General features: G+C 39.8%; 1 protein-coding gene across 1 annotated transcript; it reads left to right on the top strand.

Annotated features, from left to right (window-relative positions):
• Positions 1 to 23,138: 23,138 nt before the first annotated feature.
• On the top strand, positions 23,139 to 23,789 carry LOC138872778 (zinc finger BED domain-containing protein RICESLEEPER 2-like). Its single transcript, XM_070151194.1, has 2 exons — positions 23,139 to 23,391; positions 23,437 to 23,789. The coding sequence occupies exons 1-2, from the start codon at positions 23,139 to 23,141 to the stop codon at positions 23,787 to 23,789; spliced, it is 606 nt and encodes a 201-aa protein (XP_070007295.1).
• Positions 23,790 to 24,231: the final 442 nt, after the last annotated feature.

Raw genomic sequence — 24,231 nt, 5'->3', positions numbered from 1 at the left:
GACTTTGATGGAAGGGATCAATGGACAGACATACACCATAGTCCCTATGATCATAGCCGACATCTACAAGGCTTTAGAGCGCTGTCAAAGGGGGGTCCAGTATTTCGAGGGTTGAAAGCTGTTGCTGCGGTTGTGGTTATTAGAATATCTTCAAAAGGGCCAGTATCGCCAAGAATTCCCGCGAATGGCTTGGAATGACCATATCGCCTTCCATCATCCCAAGCGGATGACCTACATTCCAGACAGTTTTGCTCAACCAGAAAGTGCCAAAGAGTGGGTGTTGTTCTTCGACAATCTGACCGAAGAGCAAGTGCAATGGATGTTTGAATGGTTCCCAACATACGAATTCATCATCAGGTCCAGGGATGCCCCACACCTGGTGCTGATTGGGTTGAGAGGGATATACCCATATGTTCTTATCCGAGTTATGAGGCAAGCAGGCAGGAAACAGGTTGTACCAAGGGTTGCCAAAATGAGTCATTTCAGAGCATACTTTCAAGATAACAATGTCCCTTACTAGTGCCAAGCTCAGCACATGTGGCACTGTAAGATCATTGTTGAAAAGAACACCATCGAGCCATACAGGTATCATGTAGGGTATTAACCTCTATACCCGACATGGTTAGAAGACAATCTGAAGGAAATGGTGACGCCAGGAGCCGGTCGAGGGAATAGAATCATAGACGAAGAAGTTGAAGCTCAAGTCAAATATAACAGGCTGCGCAAAAGGGTCTACGACTCTGAGAATGAGCACTGGGAAATACACGAGAGGAATGTGAGGTTGATCGAGGAATGGAAAGAAATGGCAGTAACTTCCAACAGGAAGTTGGAATATCTAGAGTGAGGAATAGTGGAGGTAGAAGGTAAAGTCATAAAGAGGATCGAGGATTGCTAGAACGCTGAAGGAACTGAAGGAGAACATCTGGCCAGAGCCTACTTGCTACTGGGTCTGTGCGAGCTGGGGGGCCTGTATGATGGAGTTAGGAAGATCGAATCTGGGGAAGGTCATTCTAGGACCAAATGGGCTAGACTTATTTGCTTTTCTGAAGTGTAATAAGGCCAAGTGCCAGTAGTGACTTATTTTTTCTATTATCTTAGTGTCATTTGCGATTCGTCTATTTTTTATGTTATGAAATGAAGCATTTATTGGCATCTAAAGTTATCCAAATCTATTTGTCGCCAGTCCTACCTCGGGCACAACGAGGCTCCCAAATTAGGACGCGAATTTACATTCCCGTAATATGTGTTTGCATACCGCAAACATTTCAAAATCCTCACTGACTTGTTACCTTTTTGTTTTTCCTTATTTTGATTACTCCCATACCTTTAGGTTGGTTCACTCATACTGGCATCATCATCATATCATACCAGATCTAGAGGCCATCTACCTCCTCTTCCTCCAAGCAATACAAAAGGCAGAGGAAAAGCAAAAATGGACGATTTAAGTGGCATCCGAAAGGAGAATGTTGAGAACGCAGAAACTTCATATGGACGGAGTACTCCGACACCAAACGACCTAGTCTTGAGATTGGAACAAAAGATATTGGAATTGCAATGAGAACTTAAGCAGGTTCACAATTTAGCAAACTTGTCACTCACCCTGAATGTCCCCGACATCAACCAACAAAACACAAAGAACCGAACGCCTCCCCAAAACGCACAAAACCAACATCCACAAAATCCTTCTGCACCAAATCAGTACGCAACTCCACCCCAAAATCTCATTCCATTACTAATACCAACTCCGCCACAACATCTCCACCAACCAATTAAGTACCCACCAACCACCACTTACCACATTCCCCAAAACATACCACAACCCATTCCCGATCCCCGAAACTCCACCAATGACCATCATTACACCCAAGTCCCTGGCACCCATCAGAGCAACCCTATATATGTGGAAACTGTACCTTACCCTATGCAACCAATCTCCTATACACTGGAATCTTCCGAGAAGGACGTGCTCATTAAAAATATGGCTGATGAACTCAAGAAGTTGATGAGCCGAGTTCAGGGTGTTGAAGGCGTCAAAGGAATAGAAGGTTTGAACTATGAAGACCTATGTATACACCCAGATGTAGAACTGCCAGAGGGGTACAAACCTCTCAAGTTCGAGATGTTCGACGGTACAGGTGATCCCAAGGTTCATCTAAGGACCTATTGTGACAAGCTTGTCGGGGTCGAGAAAGACGAAAAGATCCGAATGAAAATCTTTATAAGGAGTCTTACTGGGGATGCTTTGTACTGGTACATCAGCCAAGATCCCAAGAAATGGTCCAATTGGGTGAGTATGGAATCGGATTTCAGGGATCGATTCATGTTCAATACAGAGAACGCGCTGGATGTTTTCTATATTCGGAATCTTAAGAAGAAACCTACTAAGATTTTTCGCAAGTATGCTACTCGTTAGAAGTCGGAAGCAGCCAAGGTCAGGCCATCTTTAGATGAGGAACGGATGAACAAGTTCTTTGTCAGAGCACATGATTCGCAGTATTATGAAAGGTTGATGATTATCGAAAATCATAAATTCTCTTATATTATCAAAGTTGGAGAAAGAATCGAAGAAAGAATCAAGATCGGGATGGTAATGAATTTTGAGGCACTACATGCCACAAATAAGGCATTACAATCAGGCGGCATATCAAATAAGAGAGATGTTGGGGCAGTAATGGTGGCTTAGGGCCCTAAATATCCACTTACCTATCAAACACCTCCACCCACATATCAAACACCTCTACTAACATACCAAGTACCATCGCCCACATATCAACCCTTATCTCCCAGATATTTCCAACCAGCCACTGTCCATCATACCTATAACTCTCAACTGTCTCATTTCCAGTCACCACTGACTCTCCAAAATTATCCAAGACCAAGACCCAACATGATTGCAAGCTACCCAAACAATACACCGCCATTGCTGAACCCATCGACCAATTGTATTAGAGGTTGAAAGCTGTGGGTTATGTCACTCTTGTTCCTACTGTGGCATTAGAGAATCCATTACAATGGGTCAATCCAAACAAAGCTTATATGTACCATTCCGGTATGAAGGGGCACACCATTGATGAGTTCCAAACACTGAAGGATAAGATCCAGACGCTAATCGACAACAAGGTCATACAGGTCAAGGAAGCCACACCTAATGTCCGCAACAACCCCCTCCCTAATCATAGAGGTGGTGGGGTACATGTGGTAGAGACAAATGAAGAATGGGATCCTGAAGGGTTGATTGGGCTTATTCGAGAAGGTGATGACTTTAAAGTTACAGTCACACTTACTCCTATTGTGGTACAGACTCAGTCACCAATCGAGGTTGAGGTAGCTGCACCGGTTCCATTTGAGGTTGAGGTAGCTCTACCTGCGGCCACCCCCGCTCCATTTGAAGTAGAAGTGGTTACACATTTCACAGTGACAATATCAAACACACCTCCCTTCAACTCAAAAGCAATACCATGGGATTACGTTGCCGAAGCTCGGCGAAAAGGGAAGGAAAAGATGGAGGAATCCGATGCTGCACAAGGGATGACTAGAACTGGAAGAGTTTATACACCTAAACACTTGGGAGGACCAAGTAAGGATGCCACTGCCAGGTAGCCTTCCATTGAGACAGGGCCAGATGACCTGTAGAGGAAAGTACAAGCAAAGGAGTATTCTGTCGTTGACCATCTGAACAAAACCCCAGCTCAGATATACATCCTGTCACTGTTACAAAATTCAGAGGCACATAAGAATGCTTTAATGAAGGTGTTGAGCGAGACTTATGTACCCAATAACATCAATGATGGAGAAATGGCCAATATGGTAGGGCAAGTACTAGAAAGTCATAAGATCACCTTCCACGAAGATGAGCTACCACCTGAGGGGTTGAATCACAACCGAGCATTGTATATTACAGTGCAATTTGAAGACAAATTCATTGCCAGGGTCTTGGTTGACGGAGGTTCAAGCCTCAATATTTGTTCGTTGGACACTCTGAAAAGGTTGGATAAAGGTTTTCATGAAATATGGGTAGGAAGCATGAACGTGAAAGCTTATGATGAGTCTCAAAGGGACAGAATTGGGGAAATCAACCTTTGCTTGTAGATGGGGCCAACTTGGTTCGATGTTGAGTTTCAGGTGCTCGACATACTAGCCTAGTATAATCTTCTGTTGGACCGACCATGGATCCATGCCGCTAGAGCCGTGCCCTACACATTATATCAGGCCGTGAAATTTGAATGGAATCATCAGGAGGTGATCATTTACGGAGATGGGAGTAACCCTATTTACACCAATCAAACCATCCCGGTTATTGGACATAGAAGAAGGCTAGGAGGGGAAACCTATCATCACATTGAATGTGTCAATGCCGTTAAGAAGGATAAATGGTGGAGTAATAAAATAGAAAGCATATTGGCATGGTCTGGGTATGAACCCGGCAAAGGGCTAGGAAAGAATCTCCAAGGTATCACAAAACCAATACGGCTGAAAGGTCATGGCATTACCTTTGGGCTCGGATATCAATACACATGGAAAGAATACAATGATTGGTCGTCTCTATGACGCAGACTGTATTACCCTCTTGAGCAACCCGTGCCACGTTTAGATCAAGCTTTTCACCAAGCTGATACAATATGGGGGACTGCAGAAGAGGAAGTATTAGCTGGGTTGAAGAATCTGTTCTTGGAGGATGAAGACATGGACTGCAGTGCCATAATTGAGGAGGAGGATTAAGAAGGCCTCACTATTTAGACCATAAAGAAGGGAGTTGTTCTCAGAAACTGGACCGCCACACCATCCTGAGCCCGCCGAGTCTATGGGTAGCTTGGCAGATTTTACTTCTATAGCCATTCTAGGCATTTAAGATTTCCAGTAATTTTGTTTTAAGATTTACTTGTTTCAAAATAAGTCTCGATTCATCGAGTCGTACTTGTCTGGATGATTTTTCGATTTTAATCAAATGCATTTGCTTTATTATTCATTACTATTTTTTACACTTTTTCTTTCTACGACGTTATTATTACTTTTCCTGATGAACCAATGACTGTGACATGTAATGAGGCAGCGCAACATGAGAATAACAATTTAGATGAAGAGGATGAAATACCCGAGGAAATTGTCAGGGAGGTTAAAAACTTTGAGAATAAGCCTAATTCTAATCTGGATGAAACCGAAGCAGTAAATTTGGGGGACGCCGAGACCATCAAGGAGACTCACATCAGCATTCACTTGTCACCAACAGATAAGGAAGAGTACATCCATTTCCTAAAAGAATATAAGGACATTTTCGCATGGTCATATGATGCCATGACCGGTTTGAGCACGTCTATAGTGGCTCACAAGTTGCCTACTAATACCATGTGTCCGCTAGTAAAGCAGAAACTCTGAAAGTTCAAACCAGATATGAGCCTGAAAATCAAGGAGGAAGTTACCAAGCAGATCAAAGCCAAAGTTCTCAGGGTTGTGGAGTACCCAACCTAGTTAGCCAACATTGTTCCAGTTCCGAAGAAAGATGGGAAAATCAGAGTATGTGTTGACTATCAGGACTTAAACAGAGTGAGTACCAAGGATGACTTTCCACTGCCAAATATACACATCCTGATCGATAACTGTGCCAAGCATGAACTCTAATCTTTTGTAGATTGCTTTGCAGGTTATCACCAGATCTGGATGGACGAAGAAGACGCGAAGAAAATAGCTTTTATTACACCATGAGGGGTATACTGCTACAAGATGATGCCATTTGGTCTAAAGAATGCTGGGGCTACCTACATGAGAGCCATGACAACTATCCTCCATGATATGATACAAAAGGAAATAGAGGTGTATGTGGACGACGTCATTATCAAATCCAAGAGGGCTGCAGATCACATAGCAGACCTGAGAAAGTTCTTTGATAGGTTAAGGGGGTACAATCTAAAGCTGAACCCCACAAAGTGTGCATTCAGGGTTCCCGTAGGAAAGTTAATGGGATTCATCGTCCCGTCGAGGGATCAAGTTAGATCCATCTAAAGTCAAGGCTATTCAGGAGTTACCGCCACCTAGGCGCAAAAAGGACATGATGAGCTTCCTGTGATGCCTCAACTATATCAGTCACTTCATAGCACAGTCCACAGTCATATGTAAACCTATCTTCAAGATGCTGAGAAAAGATGTCGAGACAAGTTGGACCGAGGATTGTCAGAAAGCCTTCAACATAATTAAGGAGTACCTATCCACACCACCAGTTTTGGTCCCGCCAGAGCCGAGCGGCCTTTGCTACTTTATTTATCTATATTAGATGGAGCCTTCAGATGTGTTCTGGGACAACATGACGAGACAGGAAGGAAGGAGCAAGCCATATATTACTTGAGTAAGAAGTTCACACCTTATGAAGCGCGGTACTCTCTACTGGAACGCACTTGTTGTAATTTGACCTGGATGAATCAAAAATTGAGGGATTACTTCTGTGCCTACACTACATACCTCATATCTAGGATGGACCCTCTGAAGTACATATTTCAGAAACCCATGCCGACTGGGAAGTTAGCCAAGTGGAAAATACTGTTAAGTGGGTTTGATATCGTCTACGTAACTCAAAAGGCGGTCAAAGGACAAGCATTGGCAGATCATCTTGCTGAAAACCCAGTGGAAGGAGCATACAACCCTTGAAAACATATTTTCCTGATGAAGAAGTGTCGTTTGTAGGGGAGGACATTACCGAAGCATACGGCGGTTGGAGTATGTTCTTTGACGGAGCTGCAAATTTCAAAGGAGTGGGCATTGGAGCAGTTTTGGTATTATAAACAAGTCAACATTATCTGGTATCTGCTAAACTCAAATTTCCTTGCACCAACAACATGGCGGAGTATGAAGCCTGTATACTAGGGCTCAATATGGCAATCGACATGAACATTCATGAGCTATTGGTAATCAGTGATTCAGATTTGCTTGTGCACCAGGTACAAGGAGAGTGGGCCACCAAGATATTTCCATATCTGCATCATGTGCAAGAATTGAGAAAGAGGTTCACAAAGATAGAATTCTGACATGTGCCCAGAACTCAGAATGAGTTTGCCATGCATTGGCCACCTTGTCATCTATGATACAACATCCAGATAAGAATTATATTGATCTCATTCCAGTTAGGATCCATAATCAGCCGGCATATTATGCTCATATTGAAGAAAAAACAGATGGAAAGCCTTGGTTCCATGACATCAAGGAGTATTTGTCGAAGGGAGAATATCCGGAGCATGCAAATCACACTTAGAAATGCACACTCCGGAGATTGTCCAATCACTTCTTCCACAGTGGAGGAAATTTGCATAGAATAACTCACGATTTGGGATTGCTAAGATGTGTCGACGCAAAAGAAGCTTCTAAACTACTTGAGGATTGCATTCCGGAACCTGTGGCTTGCACATGAATGATTTTGTCTTGACTAAGAAGATACTCAGGGCCGGCTACTTTTGGATGACCATGGAGACAGATTGCATCCATTATGTCCGCAAATGCTTTCAATGCCAGGTGCATGCCGATATGATAAAAGTGCCGCCAAACGAGGTCAATGCAACAACCTCACCTTGGCCATTTGCTATCTGGGGAATGGATGTCATTGGTCTGATTGAGCCCACTTCTTCAAACGGACAGAGGTTTATTCTGGTAGCCATTTATTAGTTCACAAAATGGGAAGAGGCTGCATCTTACAAAGCTATAACCAAGAAAGTTATCGCAGATTTTGTTAAAGATTGTATTGTTTGTCGATTCGGAATTCCCAAGTCCATTGTTACTAATAATGCCGCCAATCTCAATACTGATTTGATGAAAGCCATGTGTTAAACTTTCAAAATCAAGAACAAGAATTCCACAGCCTATAGACCTCAGATTAATGGAGCCGTAAAAGCCACCAACAAAAACATCAAGAAGATACTAAGGAAGATGGTAGAGAACCACAAACAATGGCACGAGAAGCTACCTCTTGCTTTATTGGGATACCGTACTACGATTTGCACATCAACCGGGGAAACTCCCTACATGTTGGTTTATGGTACCGAGGCTGTCATCCCAGTTGAGGTAGAGATTCCTTCTTTAAGAATAATACAGGAAGTTGAACTCAGCGATGCAGAGTGGATAAGGAGTCGCTATGAACAATTGGTCGTTATCGATGGAAAGAGGATGAATGTGGTGTGTCATGGTCAACTTTATCAGAATAGAATGTCTAGAGTTTTCAACAAAGGGTCAAACCAAGGTAATTTGCACCAGGACAGCTGGTGCTGAAGAAGATCTTCCCACATCAAGATGAAGCCAAAGGGAAATTCTCTCCCAACTGGCAAGGTCCTTATATGGTTCACAGGGTGCTGAAAGGAGGAGCACTCATACTTGCAGAGATGGATGGAGAAATCTGGCCAAAACAATCAATTCAGATGTAGTCAAGAGATATTATGCTTAGATTATTTACATTTCCTCATCTGATGTAATTGAACTACACTTGACCTGATTCCCGTTTAAGAGGGGATACGTAGGCAGCCTTATGGGTTCGATTATATCATAATAAAATTTCCATTTCCCCCCAAGATCAGAAACTGGGCCAGAATTTTGATGAGGACCCTCAAAATTCTAGAGCAAGTCCAGCCAGAGCCAACATGTGTCAGACGGTCAGAATATCATCTGCTAAACTGGGGTAGAATTTTGAGGAGGACCCTCAAAATGCCTACATAAGAAAGCTGCAGTGTCTCTGAAATGTGTTACAGTCACTAGTTCATCTAAAATTACTTAATATATCAATATGTTTCTAAAATGACTCTATTTTTATCAATAATTGCATATTTTCGAAAACTTTATTTCCGTAACAGTCAGATGTTACCTAGGGGAACTCGAAAAGGCCTCCAGAATGGAGCAAAGCAAGGCCAGCAGACAGAAACATGAACCAACCTCCCCTCACGAAACTTACAATTTTTCTTTGAACGCAGACATGTTTAACGTAACGATAGCATTCGTAGATATGTATATACAAAGCAAATTTGCTATCAATCAGGACATCAGACACCGAATATATCTCCAACTAAGACATATATGTATACTCTTATTTGCTACTTGCTCTCTACATGAGGCTAATCCCTGCCTCCACACTTGCATGAGGCTAATCCCTGCCTCCATATTTTCATGAGGCTAATCCCTGCCTCCACACTTGCATGAGGCTAATCCCTGCCTCCATATTTTCATGAGGCAAATCCCTGCCTCCACATTTGCATGAGGCTAATCCTTGCCTCCCCATCTTGCCTGAGGCTAATCCCTACCTCCCTATTTGCATGATTCTAATCTCTGCCCCCATATTTGCATGAGGCTAATCCCTGCCTCCCTATCTGCATGAGGCTAATCCTTGCCTCCACATTTGCATGAGGCTAATCTCTGCCTCCATATATGCATGAGGCTAATCCTTGCCTCCATATCTACATGAGGCTAATCCCTGCCTCCATATTTGCATGGGACTAAGCACTGTCCCTCTTTGCAAAAATATTGCTCTATTTCCAGTACTATCTATTTGCTTTTCTATTGGGCTAAGCTCTGCCCTTTATTTCACAAGACTAAGACTTGTCTTATTAACATCATATTATTGCATCTCATGGGCTGAAATATCGCCAATCTATCCAAAGGCGTCATAGTCTAAAAGGCATCATCCTCATAGCTGAAAGACACCATGCCATGGCATGAGGATCCCTCAAATTTGCATATCATTATTCAAAGACGTCATGGTTCGGAGGCACCATCTACATGACCTGAGATGAAAATTTCATGGCCTGTGAATCCCTTACTAAACAATTCATGGCCTAGGACGTCATGGTCCAAGGACGTCATCTTTAACCGTCCAAAGATAACCTTCATGGTCCAAAGGGAATCTGCATCATGATTAAATTTTTGCACAAATACATGTCAGCAACATCTTTTCATCTGTAGGTGATCGGCAAACAATCGCTATTCTAGCAGGAGCGACCCACTCCAGTTCCTTCAACTATCTCAAACCTTAACTGTTCACCATAGCCACTCTTGCATCCCGTGTCTATTCTTACAATGACTTCATCGGTATATTCTGCCAATGAATCCAGAACTACACATGACCTGATTCCTGTAAAACTAGGGATATGTACGCAACTCAAGACCAGAATCCAGCCTCTGTCTTTCAAAACATCTCGTCCGGTCAAAATTGACCATCATTTCTTTACCCGAAAACTCTTTCATCCTTCTTGGGTAAAGAGGGGCAGCTGTTGATACCCAATTTTTCCTCATATATTTTTAATACATATATATACTTTCAAAATAACACATATGCAGTTATAAGCATGCATAAGCATTTTTTTATAATTTTTCTATATTTTTTAAAAGCTCCAAATTGATTTATTTCTTCTCTTTTTTATTTATAAAATTCCCAATAATTATCCTTCAAATTATTTTTTGTGGCAATTTAGTCATCTAAATTATTTATTTATGCCAAAATATTGTTTAAATATTTTTAGTGCATTTTTTATAATTGCATTTACATATTTAGGCTAAATTGCATATCTTTGGAATAATAGCCCTACTAATGCATAATTATATTATTGGTGCATAAAATGATCTTTTATATTTTTAAAATGTTAAACAACTATTTTAAATCATTTTAGTATACGAAAGTATTTTTTAGAAATTATTTATTATTATTTTTATATAAATTATATAGTATTAAAATGGCTATTTAAAATCTAGCCTATTTTATTTTCAATTTCAGCCCCAATTTAACCTAATTACTAGCCCAATCCCTAATTAAATTACCCAGCCCAACCTTGAAGACCCGAACCGACCCGAATACCCTTTAATCTCGATTGTTGATCATAAAGATCAACGACTACAAACGAGCCTTCCTAAAATAAACCCAAAAGACCCCCCAAACCCTATACTCTACACTACCTGTCGCTCTGAAACCCATCTATGTTCTCAAAAGCTCTCAAACCTAACCCTAATCAAACCTCACTAACCCTCGCCCATGGCTATCTACGATGATCTCTCACCACCTCTCAGGCCTCCAATGGCCTCCCTCACGTTAATTTTGCCATCTCCAGGGCCCTCAAGGGACTAGGGTTAGTTGGCTTGTATCTATGGTTCCTTTCTCTCCTATTTCAGGCTGTTCCAGTTCGATTTCGAGTAAGATCGTCCTATATTGACTACGATCTATGGGTTTCTTAGCATGTTTCTTCACCTCTGTGTTGTTCTCTTCGAAACCCTAATTTCTTTTCTAAACCTCTTAGATCTGTACAGATCTATGATGATCTGGGTTTGTTTCATGTGAGTTTTACAACAACCTTGAGGTTCTTTACAAGAACCATATGATTTTCAAGTGATTTTCATCTTTTTCTAAACTAGGGTTTCCGAAAATTCTTTTACAAAATGTTTGATTACTTTTTGTATTTAATCTTCTATTTCTCATTTGTTTTGACTGATTTTATAAGTCTGTTGCAACCTTATCGCGCTTGTACTGTAAGCCCTAATTTTTTGGGGTTCTTCATTTGGTTTCTGAGTACTGGTACATCTGAGTGTGTTTTTGCTTTGGGTTCTTGTGATTTCTTGTGATTTTCCTGTCCTAATGTTCTTCTACTGAATTTCTTAGTTTAACCCTTTCATTGATTCTATATGCTTGTGTTCATCCAGACTATTCATGTCAAGACCTGTATCTTTCTCATTGAATTAGTGTCGTTTAACTTTTTGTTTTGTTAAAGTTATGTGTCGATTCTTGACTATTCATGTCTTGCCTTATTTTATATGCTAAACTTGCTGACTCTTTCATGACTTCTCTCTTTGATTGAACCTTTGATTATTCTGAATTCCTTATTTTCTGGTTTGATTTGAACACTTTCCCTTAAATTTTCGATTCTTACCTCTCTATTCGATTTGATTGAATTGCATGCCTTAATTAATTTTCCCTTGCCTTGTTTGTATTTTTGTTGATTCTTACTGATTGTTTCCTTAATTGAAACTTCTGTTCATTTACCCCTAATTAACTACTCTATACCCAAACCTTATTTGATTTTTTCCTTAAATACCTAGCATGCTTTTACCGTTGATTTGATTATCCCTTGATTAAGGGAAGGACTTGCTGATTTACATATGTGATTGATTCCACAAACTTCGCTGATTTTCTTCTTAATTGATCTCTTACCTTATTTGTTAAGGTTTTGATTACTATATAAACCCCCTCTTATTTTAAGTTCTGGACAACAGACATAGTTCAAAAAATCACTACTCCTTACACTTTAAAGTTCTCTTTCTCTTCTGCTACTTGTGATACTCACTGATCTAGCCGACTGAAAGCCAAGGCTAGATATTGGAACTTTATTTTCTTTATATTTTACACTCTTTTATTCAACTGGTATGTCTCTAGTTCAAGTTTTGAAATCCAAACCCTATGTGTTTTATTCCTGCAATAGTTCATCAGTTATGAATTCAACCTGTATTCCTGTTTACTTCTTTTCTCAGCATGTCTAAACTATGTCCTGTTCAATGCATGCCTTATATTCTGTGCTCTTTCCTGCTTACTTCTTTGCCTAGCATGTCTAAAATTCTGTCCTGTTCAACGCATACTTTATATTCTGCACTCTTTCCTGCTTACATCTTCACCTAGCATGTCCCAACTGTATGCTTAATCTTGTTCAAGATAAGCCAACTATTATCTATGCCTTAACTACTTACTATCCATGATTAGCCTGCTGAGTCTTCAAGATCCTAAGTGTTGTATACAGTTTGTTGACTATATGTTTCCTCCATACCTTATCCATGTACCCAATGTGACTTATGTGCCCCAATCCCTTTATCCCCATGTAAGATCTGTTTGTTAAGTGTTCTTTTCTGAATCTGGATGTCTCTTATGACCAATTGATTGTTTGTTGTTTTGGTACTCTTCTCGAACTGTCTTTTACCACCAAATTATTTATTGTTTCTGAAAAATGTTTTCTACTTCTAAAAGTCATCGTTGTGCTATTTTCAAAACAAAACTATGTCAAGAACTCTCACTTTACTCTTAGAATACTAGGTTTTGCCCCTCTAACATGTTTACTGCCTTGAGATCTCTCTAAACTCTGGCATGTCAGAGCTGGCCTCTCACACTACACCTAAATTAGTTACTGTTTGAGAAAAGGTCTAGGTGCGAGCACTGCCTGGAATCCTTGAAGTTCTTAGGGAACTCTGATACACCTAGACATGATATTAGCTATGGAACTTTGGCATTTGAGGCTATTGAAACTTTGCTATGTTTTCTTTACTTTCACAATATTAGAGACCATGCCTATAAGTTCAGAAATCAGCTTTTAATAATAGAGATCATGCCTATAGGGTAAAAATTAGCTCTAATAGAAATCATGCCTATAGAACTTAAAACCAATTTAGTTAGATAAATTAGTTTAACTCATGTTTGTTCACTTTGAATTGGTTTAATTAATCTGTCTATTTCCTTAATAAGTTTTCAAACGCTACCTTAAACTAATACTATTAGGATCTCAAGTTGTCGTTTAAAATTATTTTACTGTTTTACTGCATTTCTAATCAATATAGATACCATATTTTTAGGACGTCACTGTTATGCGTTTAGGCAAGCCTCTAGGGCGATTAACATTCTGCAACTATAAAACTGCGCTTTGTTTTTCAAATTGCTCACGTTATTATGTCTAAAATCAGTAGGCAAGTTAATAGGTCTTTGACACTTAATGTTTTATAATCCCTGCTCACCTATATATTATGTTCTATGATTTTCTCTTAAATACTTAATTGTTATTTGAAGACGTGCACTTGTGATATTTGTGGAGGTGACTGTGAGCCTATAACTTTTTCTCTTTAAATGCAGTCCTAATTGTTTTTGATTGACGCCTAGACTTTTATCCTTTAAAACCTTAGGAAGTTCTAGAACTACCTAAATTAGAGGTCCTAAATACCTCCAGGGCCACAAGGAAGGGAAGGGTAGTGCACGCATAGGATATTTGTTCAAGTATACTAGAACGCTTTAGGCTATGACTAAGGGGAGAGAATTAGGTAGTAAGGATATGATGACTAAGCGCTAATGTTACGTGTAGCTCCTCATTGAGAAGTGATTACCGGGCATTGTGTGGGGTGATCCTGTAGGCTAACCAACCTAGGACCCCTCTTTCCCAATGCGTAAACTTTACTTTTCTTTATATATGCAACTTGTTTAAGTCTTTTCCTTTTGTCTCATTACTTGAGTCATACAATGTCCAAAACCTGCCTTTATTTGCAAGCGTGTTTAAACTATTTATTTGTTAAAAGGACTAATTCATAAGCATAAGTTCGGCCGGGACCCACCATTGTGGACCGAGAAGGGTGGCTAACACCTTCCCCTCAAGGATATTTCGAGCCCTTACCCTATATTTCTGGTAATGCAAACTAGTCTAGGTGTGAGCACTGCCCGGGATCCTTGAGGTCCTTAGGGAACTCTGACACACCTAGACATGATATTGGCTATGTAACTTTGGCATTTGAGGCTATTGGAACTCTGCTATGTTTGCATTACTTCCACAATATTAGAAACCATGCCTATAAGTTCAGAAGTCAGCTTTTAATAATAGAGATCATGCCTATAGGGTTAAAATCACCTCTAATAGAAATCATGTCAATAGAACTTAAAACCAGCTTAGTTATATAAATCAGTTTAACTCGTGTTTGTTCACTCTGAATTGGTTTAATTAATCTGTCCGTTTTCTTAATAAGTTTTCAAATGCTGCCTTAAACTAATACTGTTAGGATCTCAAGTTGTCGTTTAAAAATTATTTTACTGTTTTACAACATTTCTAATCAATATAGATACCATGTTTTTAGGATGACACTATTATGCGTTTAGGCAAGCCTCTAGGGCGATTAAAATTCTGCAACTATAAAACTGCGCTTTGTTATTTCAAATTGCTCACGTTCTCAGGTCTTAATTCAGTAGGCAAGTTAATAGGTCTTTGACACTTAATGTTGTATAATCCCTGCTCACTTGTATATCATGTTCTATGATGTCTCTTAAATACTTGACTGTTGTTTGAAGACGTGCACTTACTTGTTATATTTGTGGAGGTGACTGTGAGCCTGTAATTTTTTCTCTTTAAATGCAGTCCTAATTATTTTTGATTGACGCCTAGACTTTTATCCTTTAAAACCTTAGGAAGTTCTAGAACTACCTAAATTAGAGGTCCTAAATACCTCCAAGGCCACAAGAAAGGGACGGGCAGTTCACGCATAAGATATTTTATCAAGATTACTAGAACGCTTTAGGCTATGACCAAGGGGAGGGAATTGGGTAGTAAGGATATGATGACTACGCGCTAATGTCACATGTAACCCCTAATTGAGGAGTGATTACCGGGCATCATGTGGGGTGATCCTGCAGGCTAACCAACCTAGGACCCCTCTTTCGCAATGTTTAAACTTTACTTTTCTTTGTGTTTACAACTTGTTCAAGTCTTTTCCTTTTGTCTCATTACTTGTGTCATACAATGTCCAAAACTTGCCTTTATTTACACGAACATGTTTAAACTATTTATTTGTTAAAAGGACTAATTCATAAGTATAAGTTCAGTCGGAACCCACCGTTGTGGACCAAGAGGGGTGCCTAACATCTTCCCCTCAAGGTTATTTCGAGCCCTACCCTAAATATTTGGTAATGCAAACTAGTCTAAGAGTTAATCGCTCTAGGTGCCCTAACGCACCACAATCCGTTAGGTGGCGACTGTTTAAAAAACTCAAATCCCAAAAGGAAATGAGTTATTACCCCCATGAACATCGGAACCTGGACTTTTCTCTCCACGGAGGGAAAAAAAGGGGCGCGACACTCATCAACCGAGCCTTGGAATCCTTCTTTGTCATCAAGTAGCGGAGTGCAACATGGTCAATATGAACTATCACCTTGGCACCCATGAGATAAGGCCTAAACTTCTCCATGGCAAACACAATTGCTAGCAACTCTTTTTTCATCGCCGTGTAATTTACTTGAGCATAATTCATTGTTTTGCTTGCATAATACACCAGGTGAAACATCTTGTTTACTCTTTGACCCAAGACCGCTCCTACCGCAACATCACTTGCATCACAAATGAGCTCAAAAGGTAAGCTTCAATTGGGTACGATAATAATGGGAGTGGTTGTCAATTTTTACTTGAGAAGATCAAAAGTTTTCATGCACTCATCATTAAATACAAGTTTTGCATCATTCTCTAATAATTTGCACAAGAGGTTCACTACCTTGGAGAAGTTCTTGATGAACTTTCGGTAGAACTCCGCATGCCCAAGAAAACTCCTCACTCCTTTTGACGAAAGTAGGAGGAGGGAGTTTTGAGATCACTTCAATCTTTGCTTTGTCCACTTCTATACTGTTCTTCGAGATCTTATGGCCGAGGACAATGCCCTCCTCGACCATAAAGTGGCACTTTTCCCAATTAAGCACTAGATTTGTTTCCTCACATCGTTCCAACACTTTGTCAAGATTACCCAAACATTCTACAAACGAGTCACCCACAACACTGAAATCATCCATGAACACTTCCAAGAAGTCCTCCACCATGTCAGTAATTATAGACATCATACACCGTTGAAAGGTAGCCGGTGCATTACACAAACCAAATGGAATCTTGGAAAATGCAAAGGTGCCATACGAACATGTGAAGGTGGTTTTGTCCTGGTCCTCTAGTGCAATTATAATCTGGTTGTAACCTGAGTACCCATCCAAAAAGCAATAGTAGGAACGCCCAGCAAGTCTATCCAACATTTGGTCAAGAAAGAGCAATGAAAAATGATCTTTGCGGGTCACTTTGTTCAGCTTCCGGTAGTCCATGCATACCCTCTATCTGGTGACAGTCCTACTAGAGATCAACTCATTTTGCTCATTTGTGACCACAGTCATACCCCCTTTTTCGGCACACATTGGACCGATGAAGTCCATGAACTATTTGAGATGGGATATACGACCCCTGCATCTAGCCACTTAATAACCTCCTTCTTGACAACCTCTTGCATAGCCTCGTTCAACCTCCTTTGATGTTCCTTGAAGGGTTTGGCATCTTCCTCAAGTATAATATTGTGTATGCAAAAGGCGGGGCTTATCCCCCAAATATCAACTAGAGTCCATCCAATTTCCCTCTTCCTTCTTTGAAACACCTTAAGGGTGGCATCTACCTGCACGTCAGCAAGGCAAGAAGAAAGAATAACATGTAAAGTTGAACAAGGGCCCAAGAATTCATACCTGAGGTGTGGAGGTAAAGGCTTCAACTCCAACATGGGAGGTTCCTCGATGGAGGGCTTTGTTAGTGGAGTCCTTTTGTTCTCAAGATCCAAGGAGAGTTTACGGGGCTCATAGGAGTAAGAACCCATTCCGTGTAAGGCATTGACAAACTCTACCCGGTCTTCATCCTCGGTCACATCATAGTTCAACAATACTGCTTCCAAAGGATCCTACACATTGATCATGGCACTCGTGTGATCAACTATCACCTCCGTCACCAGATCCACAAAAGAACAAACCTCAGTACTATTCTGTTGCCTCATTGATTTACACACATGAAGACAACCTTTTCGTCACCCACCCGGAAGGTGAGCTCCCCTGCTTCCACATCAACCAATGCCTTTCATGTTGCAAGGAAAGGTCTCCCCAATATTATCGACACCTCATAGTCGACTTCACATTCTAGAATCACAAAATCAACAGGCAAAATAAACTTGTCCACCCGGACAAAAACATCATCAATAATACCCGGCCTCTTCATTGTTTTATCGGCCATTTGCAATCTCATGGAAGTATCTCTCGGTTGACCAATACCCAAAGTTTTGAACACGGAGTAAGGCATCAAAATTTATATTAGCTCCCAACTCACACAATGGCTTTGCAAAATCCGCACTCCCAATGGTACATGGAATGGTAAATGCTCCGGGATCTTCAAGCTTTGGAGCCATCGAGTGCACAATAGAACTCACTTGATGAGCTATTTTGATGGTCTCACAATCCATAGATCTCTTTTTAGTTACCAAGTCTTTCATAAACTTGGTATATCCCGGCATTTGCTCAAGAGCTTCCACAAAGGGCACATTGATCGACAAACTTTTCATCATCTCAATAAATTTCTTGAACTGGTTTTCACTTTTCTACTTTGCAAGTCTTTGAGGGTAAGGTAGAAGAGGCCTTGGCAAAGGAGCCTTGGCTTTAGGTATAACCGTTTCCGGCATGTCAATTGCGTATTCCCTAGATGAGTTCATGTCATTTTGAGTCTCATCTTCAATATATTGAATATCAATTCTCACCTCACCATCCAATTGCTCATCACTCACTTGCTCAACAACTATAGGATCATCATCATTTTGACTTCAATATCATCACTCACAACTTCCTTTTGATTGGAGGTACTTGATTCACCACCTATATCGCTCCTAGTGGTCACTGCCATTGCATGAAGGTTATTGTTCCCGCACTTTGGGTGTACTATCATGTCACTAGGTAGTGCCCCCTTAGGGCGAGTGGATTGCGAAATCTGGCCAAGTGGAACCTCTAGATTGCGAATACAAGTATTATGGGATGCCAATTGGGCATTGGAGTCGGTGTTCTTTTTCATCATTTGTTCAAACATCGACTCAATCCTTCCCATCTCATTGTTTGACGAACTTGGAACTTGGGACGGAGAAGGAGGTGAATTGTTAGGTTGTTGAAACATTGGAGGTCTTTGAAATGCTGGCCCCCGATTACCTTGATTACCATTATTACAACCTCTTTGGTTGTTGTTTCCACCCCAATTATTGTTGTTTCCACCCCAATTATTGTTGTTGCCCCAGTTCTGATTGTTGTTCCCCCAATTGTTGGAATTGTTGTTGTTATTGTTCCAATTTCCTTAACCTTGGTTGCCCCAATTCTGATTATTTCCTTGTGATCTCCATTGTTGTTGTTGGTTTGGAGCATTGACCTGTTGTCCTTGATAGTTGTTGGCATACAATACTCTTAACTTTGCTCACAATACCCATTATACAGATTGTAGCCACTACCACCTTGATCAAACTGATCTTGATTGTTTTGCACTTGTTGATTAGACTGTCTCCTCTTGTTGACCAACATGTTTACTCCTTCCATGGAGTTTACTTGCCTTGGCGCTTGAACTTGTTGCAATTGAGCTTTTTCCAACTGGTTCATTGTTGTAGGTAACTCTGCTATTGCTTCGCCATGGTCGTGGAGCTCATTGTGCAGGTGAATTACAGTGGAATCACCTTGTGGCATATTAGCTCAACTTTGCCAAGCCTAGGAAGTATCTGCCATGTCATCCAAAATCTCACATGCCTCAGAATAAGGCGTGTTCATAAAGTTTCCCCCTGCTAGCTGGTTTGTTATACACTGATTGGTCGTGTTAATGCCACAGTAGAATGTTTGTTGGATTATTGCTTCGGTCGTGTTATTGTTCGGACATTCTTTAACCATCGTCTGATATCTTTCCCAGATCTCATGAAGTGGTTCATTAGGTTCCTGTTTGAAGGCTAGGATCTCATCTCTCAATGTCGCCATATGCCCCCGCGATAAAAACTTAGTTATAAACTTGTCGGCTAACTCATCTCACGTAGTGATGGAATGGTTGGAAAGTCTTTCGAGCCAGTCCAAAGCTTTCCCTATAAGTGAAAAATGGAACAATCTCAATCTTAATACATCTTCCGACATATTTGTTTGCTTGCTACCCCAGCAGGTATCCACAAATCCCTTAAGATGTTTATATGCATTCTGATGGGGAGCACCTGTGAAGTACCCTCTTTGATCTAATAAGGTTAGCATGACATTTGTAATCTAGAAATTGTCTGCTCGGATCCGAGGTGAAACAGTTGCACTTGCGTACCCTTCATTTGGAAGCACCCGCGGAGCTACTCGTGGAGGAGCTGGGGGTGGGGGCTCTAGAATGTTTTCATTGGCCTCGCGGCCTCTTATTTTACCTTGAGGTACTAAAGGCAACTCATCGCAACCATTATCATCTACCTCCTCCCCCAGGATAACATTTCTGATAGTATCATTGTCTGCCATTTTGTACCTGAATCGATTAACTCACACAAGTTAGTAAAACAGAAGGAAAGAACAACAAGACAAACAACTAGTCAGATAGATAGCCAAAATCGTTTAACTCCCCAGCAACGGTGCCAAAAAGTGATCAGCTCCAACCCTATACCACTATAGAATGGCAAGAGTGGTCGATGTAGCTTTTACCCGAAAGGTCGGAATCGAATCCACATAAAGTTAATATTGGTTTGGAATCAGGTTTCTATCCAATCTAGCTATGTGCGTTGTTCTTAATTTCACTTCTAAACATGTTTGGGTTTGTTATATTGTAATTTAATGCTAATGAATGCTGAAATGAATCTAAGTATAATATATTTGTAAGGGTTTTCTCAATTGATAAAAAGGAACTAGGGAAAATAACTTACACCTAGGTGGGTATCTAACGGGGTCTAAAACTTAGGGTGAACTTATTATAATTGGGATTATGATATAACCATTGCACAATATTACTCACTCTATACCTCTTGATAGTTTGAGTGACTTTTCCCTAATTGGCTTTCTCAAGCCCAATTGGGTGTTCAAACAATGCAAGCAAGATTGGCTTAAGTCGGGTATTACTATCTCTAGGTTTAACCTTTTAATTGGGCTATCAATCTCTTGAATGCACCCCAACTCCTTGTTAGCCTAAATTTCCTAGACTTAGTCTCTCTTTCTCAATAAGAGCCTAAGTTAAAAAGGAAATCAGTATTTGCAACTACCAATTCAACAATTAAAGCATGAATCAAGCTAAATATCATTAACACATAAACAATTAAGCCCTAAAATTGAAGATCCATTAAATACCCACACTAGGGTTCGGTCACAACCCTAGCTAATGAGTTTAGATACTTATAATCAAGGAAAAAATCAAAGATGGAGATGAAACATAAGCCATAAAAAGTAATTACAGAAGTAAAATCTAAGATTAATTGCTAAAGATATTCTAAAATTACTCTAAAAAGCAAAAAGTGGTTGTTCACGTGCTCTACAAAACAACAGATATCCTAAAAATCTAAAAAGATCTATTTATACACAGATGAAATTACTAGACATAAATGCCCCTACGGAGTTTTCGCTGATAGCGTAAAATTGAGCGCCTCAAAGCTGGGACTTTCGCGGTCGCGCAAAAGCAAGCATAGACCGCGTTTCTTCTCTTCTGAGCTTGGTCTGGACTTGGTTCCGCTGGGAGCGTAAAATCCACTGTCTCAACGTAGTCTTCAACCGCGGCCACGAAATAAGTTTGCGGACCGCGCTTTCCATCTGAGCCCAAAACCGCACTCCTCTATTTCTAACTTCTGCCCTCAGCTGAATTAGGACCGCGGCCACGACAATAATTCTGCTGCCGCGCAATTTCACCGCGGTCAGCAGTGTCTGTTAAGGGTGTGCATTCAAATCGGTTTATCGATAAATCGAATCGATTATTTGTTACCGGTTTATCGATTTCAATTTCGAAAATTTTCTTATCGAGTTATCGATTTTGATTTTGATTTTGTCCACTTCGGTTATCGGTTTATCGATAAACCGATAAGCTATACTAAAAAGATAACTATACCCTTATTCTATATAACATTTCCTTTACCCTAACTTATTATTTCCATTTTCCTATACCCTTATTATTTCCTAATTTCCCTACCCTATTATTTCCTCTTCACGACTTCACCCGTTCAGTTCAGGTGCCGCTTCTGCCTTTTGAAGTTCCTCAAGATTTTCCTCTACCCTATTATTTCCTCTTCACGAGTCACGACTTCACCCGTTCAGTTCAAGCACCGGCGAGCCGCTTCTGCTTCAGTTCAGAATCTAAAGTTCCTCAATAGTCAAGCTCTGCTCAAGCCTCAACGTTTTTGGCAGAATTGTTCTTCTTCTGCCCCTTTAAAGCTGAAGCCTCAAATTTTCTTCACTCAAAATTCCTCCTTTCTCGGTTTCTCCCACAGATCTGGTAATTCTCTATCTCCAAATAGGTTCTCTCAGTAATTTTTTTTCTGTTTGATAAGGGTAAATTACTAAATTTATAGAAGCTATGAACGTGATGCTTGAACAAATGCTTAATTTTATATAAGTGTACACACTAACAACGATTCTCAACAAGTCATTGAATTGAAAACACAAAACCTACTTAAGGCAACAATGTAAAACAAGGTTTGTATTTTATTTTGATATGTAGATTCAAGAGCGAGGAGTGCTGACTTCGTCTTGCTTTGGTTCATTCAATTCATTTAAGACTGTATGCTACATTCTTCATTCACTTCACATGGCTGAAAATGATAATATTGATAAAGTGCTGATGAAAGTAGAGGTTCCGAGTCTACGCCTGCAACTACTCACTCGACAGTTACAAAACAAAGGAAAAAACGATCTCGGATATGGGATTTTTTTGAAGAAAAAGTTGATGCTAAAGGAAATAATAAATATGCATGTAGATTTTGTGTACAAGAATATTTTGAGACAAAGGCAAAAGTACGACACAAATGAATAGTCATATCGATAAATGTCCAAAGAATCCTTATAAAGTTGAAAAAGGTCAAAAACTATTACAATTTCAAACATTACATGGGGGTAATAAAGGTGGACTTATTCCATGGAAATTTGACCAAGAAGAGTGTAGGATGGCTTTGTGTCGTATGGTGATTGTTGATGAACTTCCATTTAATTTTGTTGAGAAGGAAGGCTTTAGAAACTTTATGAAAGCGGCACAACCTTGTTTTTATATTCCTTCCCGTACTACTGTTACACGAGATTGTTTTGCTCTTTTTAATGTGGAAAAAAATAAATTAATGAAGTTTTTTAAAGGAACAAGTCAAAGAGCAAGTCTTACCACTGATACATGGACTTCTATTCAAAAAATTAACTATATGTGCATCACAACCCATTGGATTGATAGTGAATGGATTATGCATAAAAGAATTATTAACTTTTCTCCAATTACTAGTCATAAAGGTGAAGATATGGCAAGGTGTATTATTGATTATTTACGTGAGTGGAGTTTGCAAAAGATTTTCACTGTCACAGTTGACAATGCTAGTTCAAATGATGTGACCGTGGAGAGTTGTCTGACAAATTAGATGATTGGGGAACCAATTCCATGAATGGTCAACACCTTCACATGAGATGAATGGCACATATTGTAAATCGTATTGTGAAAGATGGTTTAAAAGAGTCAAGTATTTCTATTGCTCATGTTAGATATGTAGTCAGATACATTAGACAGTCTCCTGCTCGGTTGAGGAAGTTTCAGGAATGTTGTGAAAGTGAAAATATTGTCAAGAAGTCTTTATGCTTAGATGTTCCTACAAGGTGGAATTCCACCTACTTGATGTTGAGCAGGGCTATTGAATATGAGCGTGCAATTAAAGAATATTCTGATCGTGATACCGACTTGTAACGTTATCTTATGTTTTATGCCATTTCAGATGGAAAGCCTGTAGGTATTCTTACAAGAACTGATTGGGATGAGGTAAAGAGAATTGCACAATTTCTTGAAATATTTTATAATCTCACTTTGAAGGTGTCCGGGTCACTTTATGTAACATCGAATGCCCATTTTATTGAAATTGGTCAAGTTGATGTTTACTTAAATCGATTAATAACAACTGAAGATAAACTTTTGAGTGAGATGACATTAAGTATGTGGAAAATATTTGAGAAGTATTGGGGTGAACCAAAAAAAATAAACAAAATGATTTTCATTGCTTGTGTTTTGGATCCTTGCTACAAGTTTACTACTATTAGTTTTGTACTTAAGAAGATGTTTGGAGATGATTAAGGGACAATTATTGAAAAAGAGGTTCATACTTATATGAGTTCATTGTTTAATGAGTATGTCTCTAAGTCGGTTTCAAAAGATACTGGTGGTAAAGTTTCTACCTCTTTACCAAGCTCTTTATTCAGCATAATGGAAACTTCAACTGGATTAGGTGCACTCTTAGATGAAATAAGAAAACATAAAGCTGCAAGTGGAGGTGTAGATTCTAAAACAGAATTAGAAAAGTATATTGCAGAAGATCCTGAAAATGAAAGACCGGACTTTGATATCTTGGCTTGGTAGAAGGTGAACTCACCTAGATTTCCTATTCTTGGTAAGATAGCTCGAGATGTGCTTGCTATTCCTATTTCAAGTGTGGCATCTGAAAGTGCATTTAGTACCGGAGGGCGTATTCTTGACCAATTTAGGAGTTCATTAACTCCTAAATTGGTTGAAACTCTAG

This window comes from Nicotiana sylvestris, chromosome 7 (genome assembly GCF_000393655.2).
Source record: "Nicotiana sylvestris chromosome 7, ASM39365v2, whole genome shotgun sequence".
Classification (NCBI taxonomy): domain Eukaryota; kingdom Viridiplantae; phylum Streptophyta; class Magnoliopsida; order Solanales; family Solanaceae; genus Nicotiana; species Nicotiana sylvestris.
Note: the sequence above shows the minus strand (reverse complement) of the source record. Positions and strands in the feature narration are given on the sequence as shown.

What these genes read in the sequence shown, in the direction of transcription:
- LOC138872778 (XM_070151194.1), top strand. Translation starts at nt 23,139, where the DNA reads ATGGCACATATTGTAAATCGTATTGTGAAAGATGGTTTAAAAGAGTCA. An exon ending in AATTAAAGAATATTCTGATC is followed by an intron (nt 23,392 to 23,436) that starts GTGATACCGACT and finishes ATGCCATTTCAG; the next exon opens with ATGGAAAGCCTGTAGGTATT.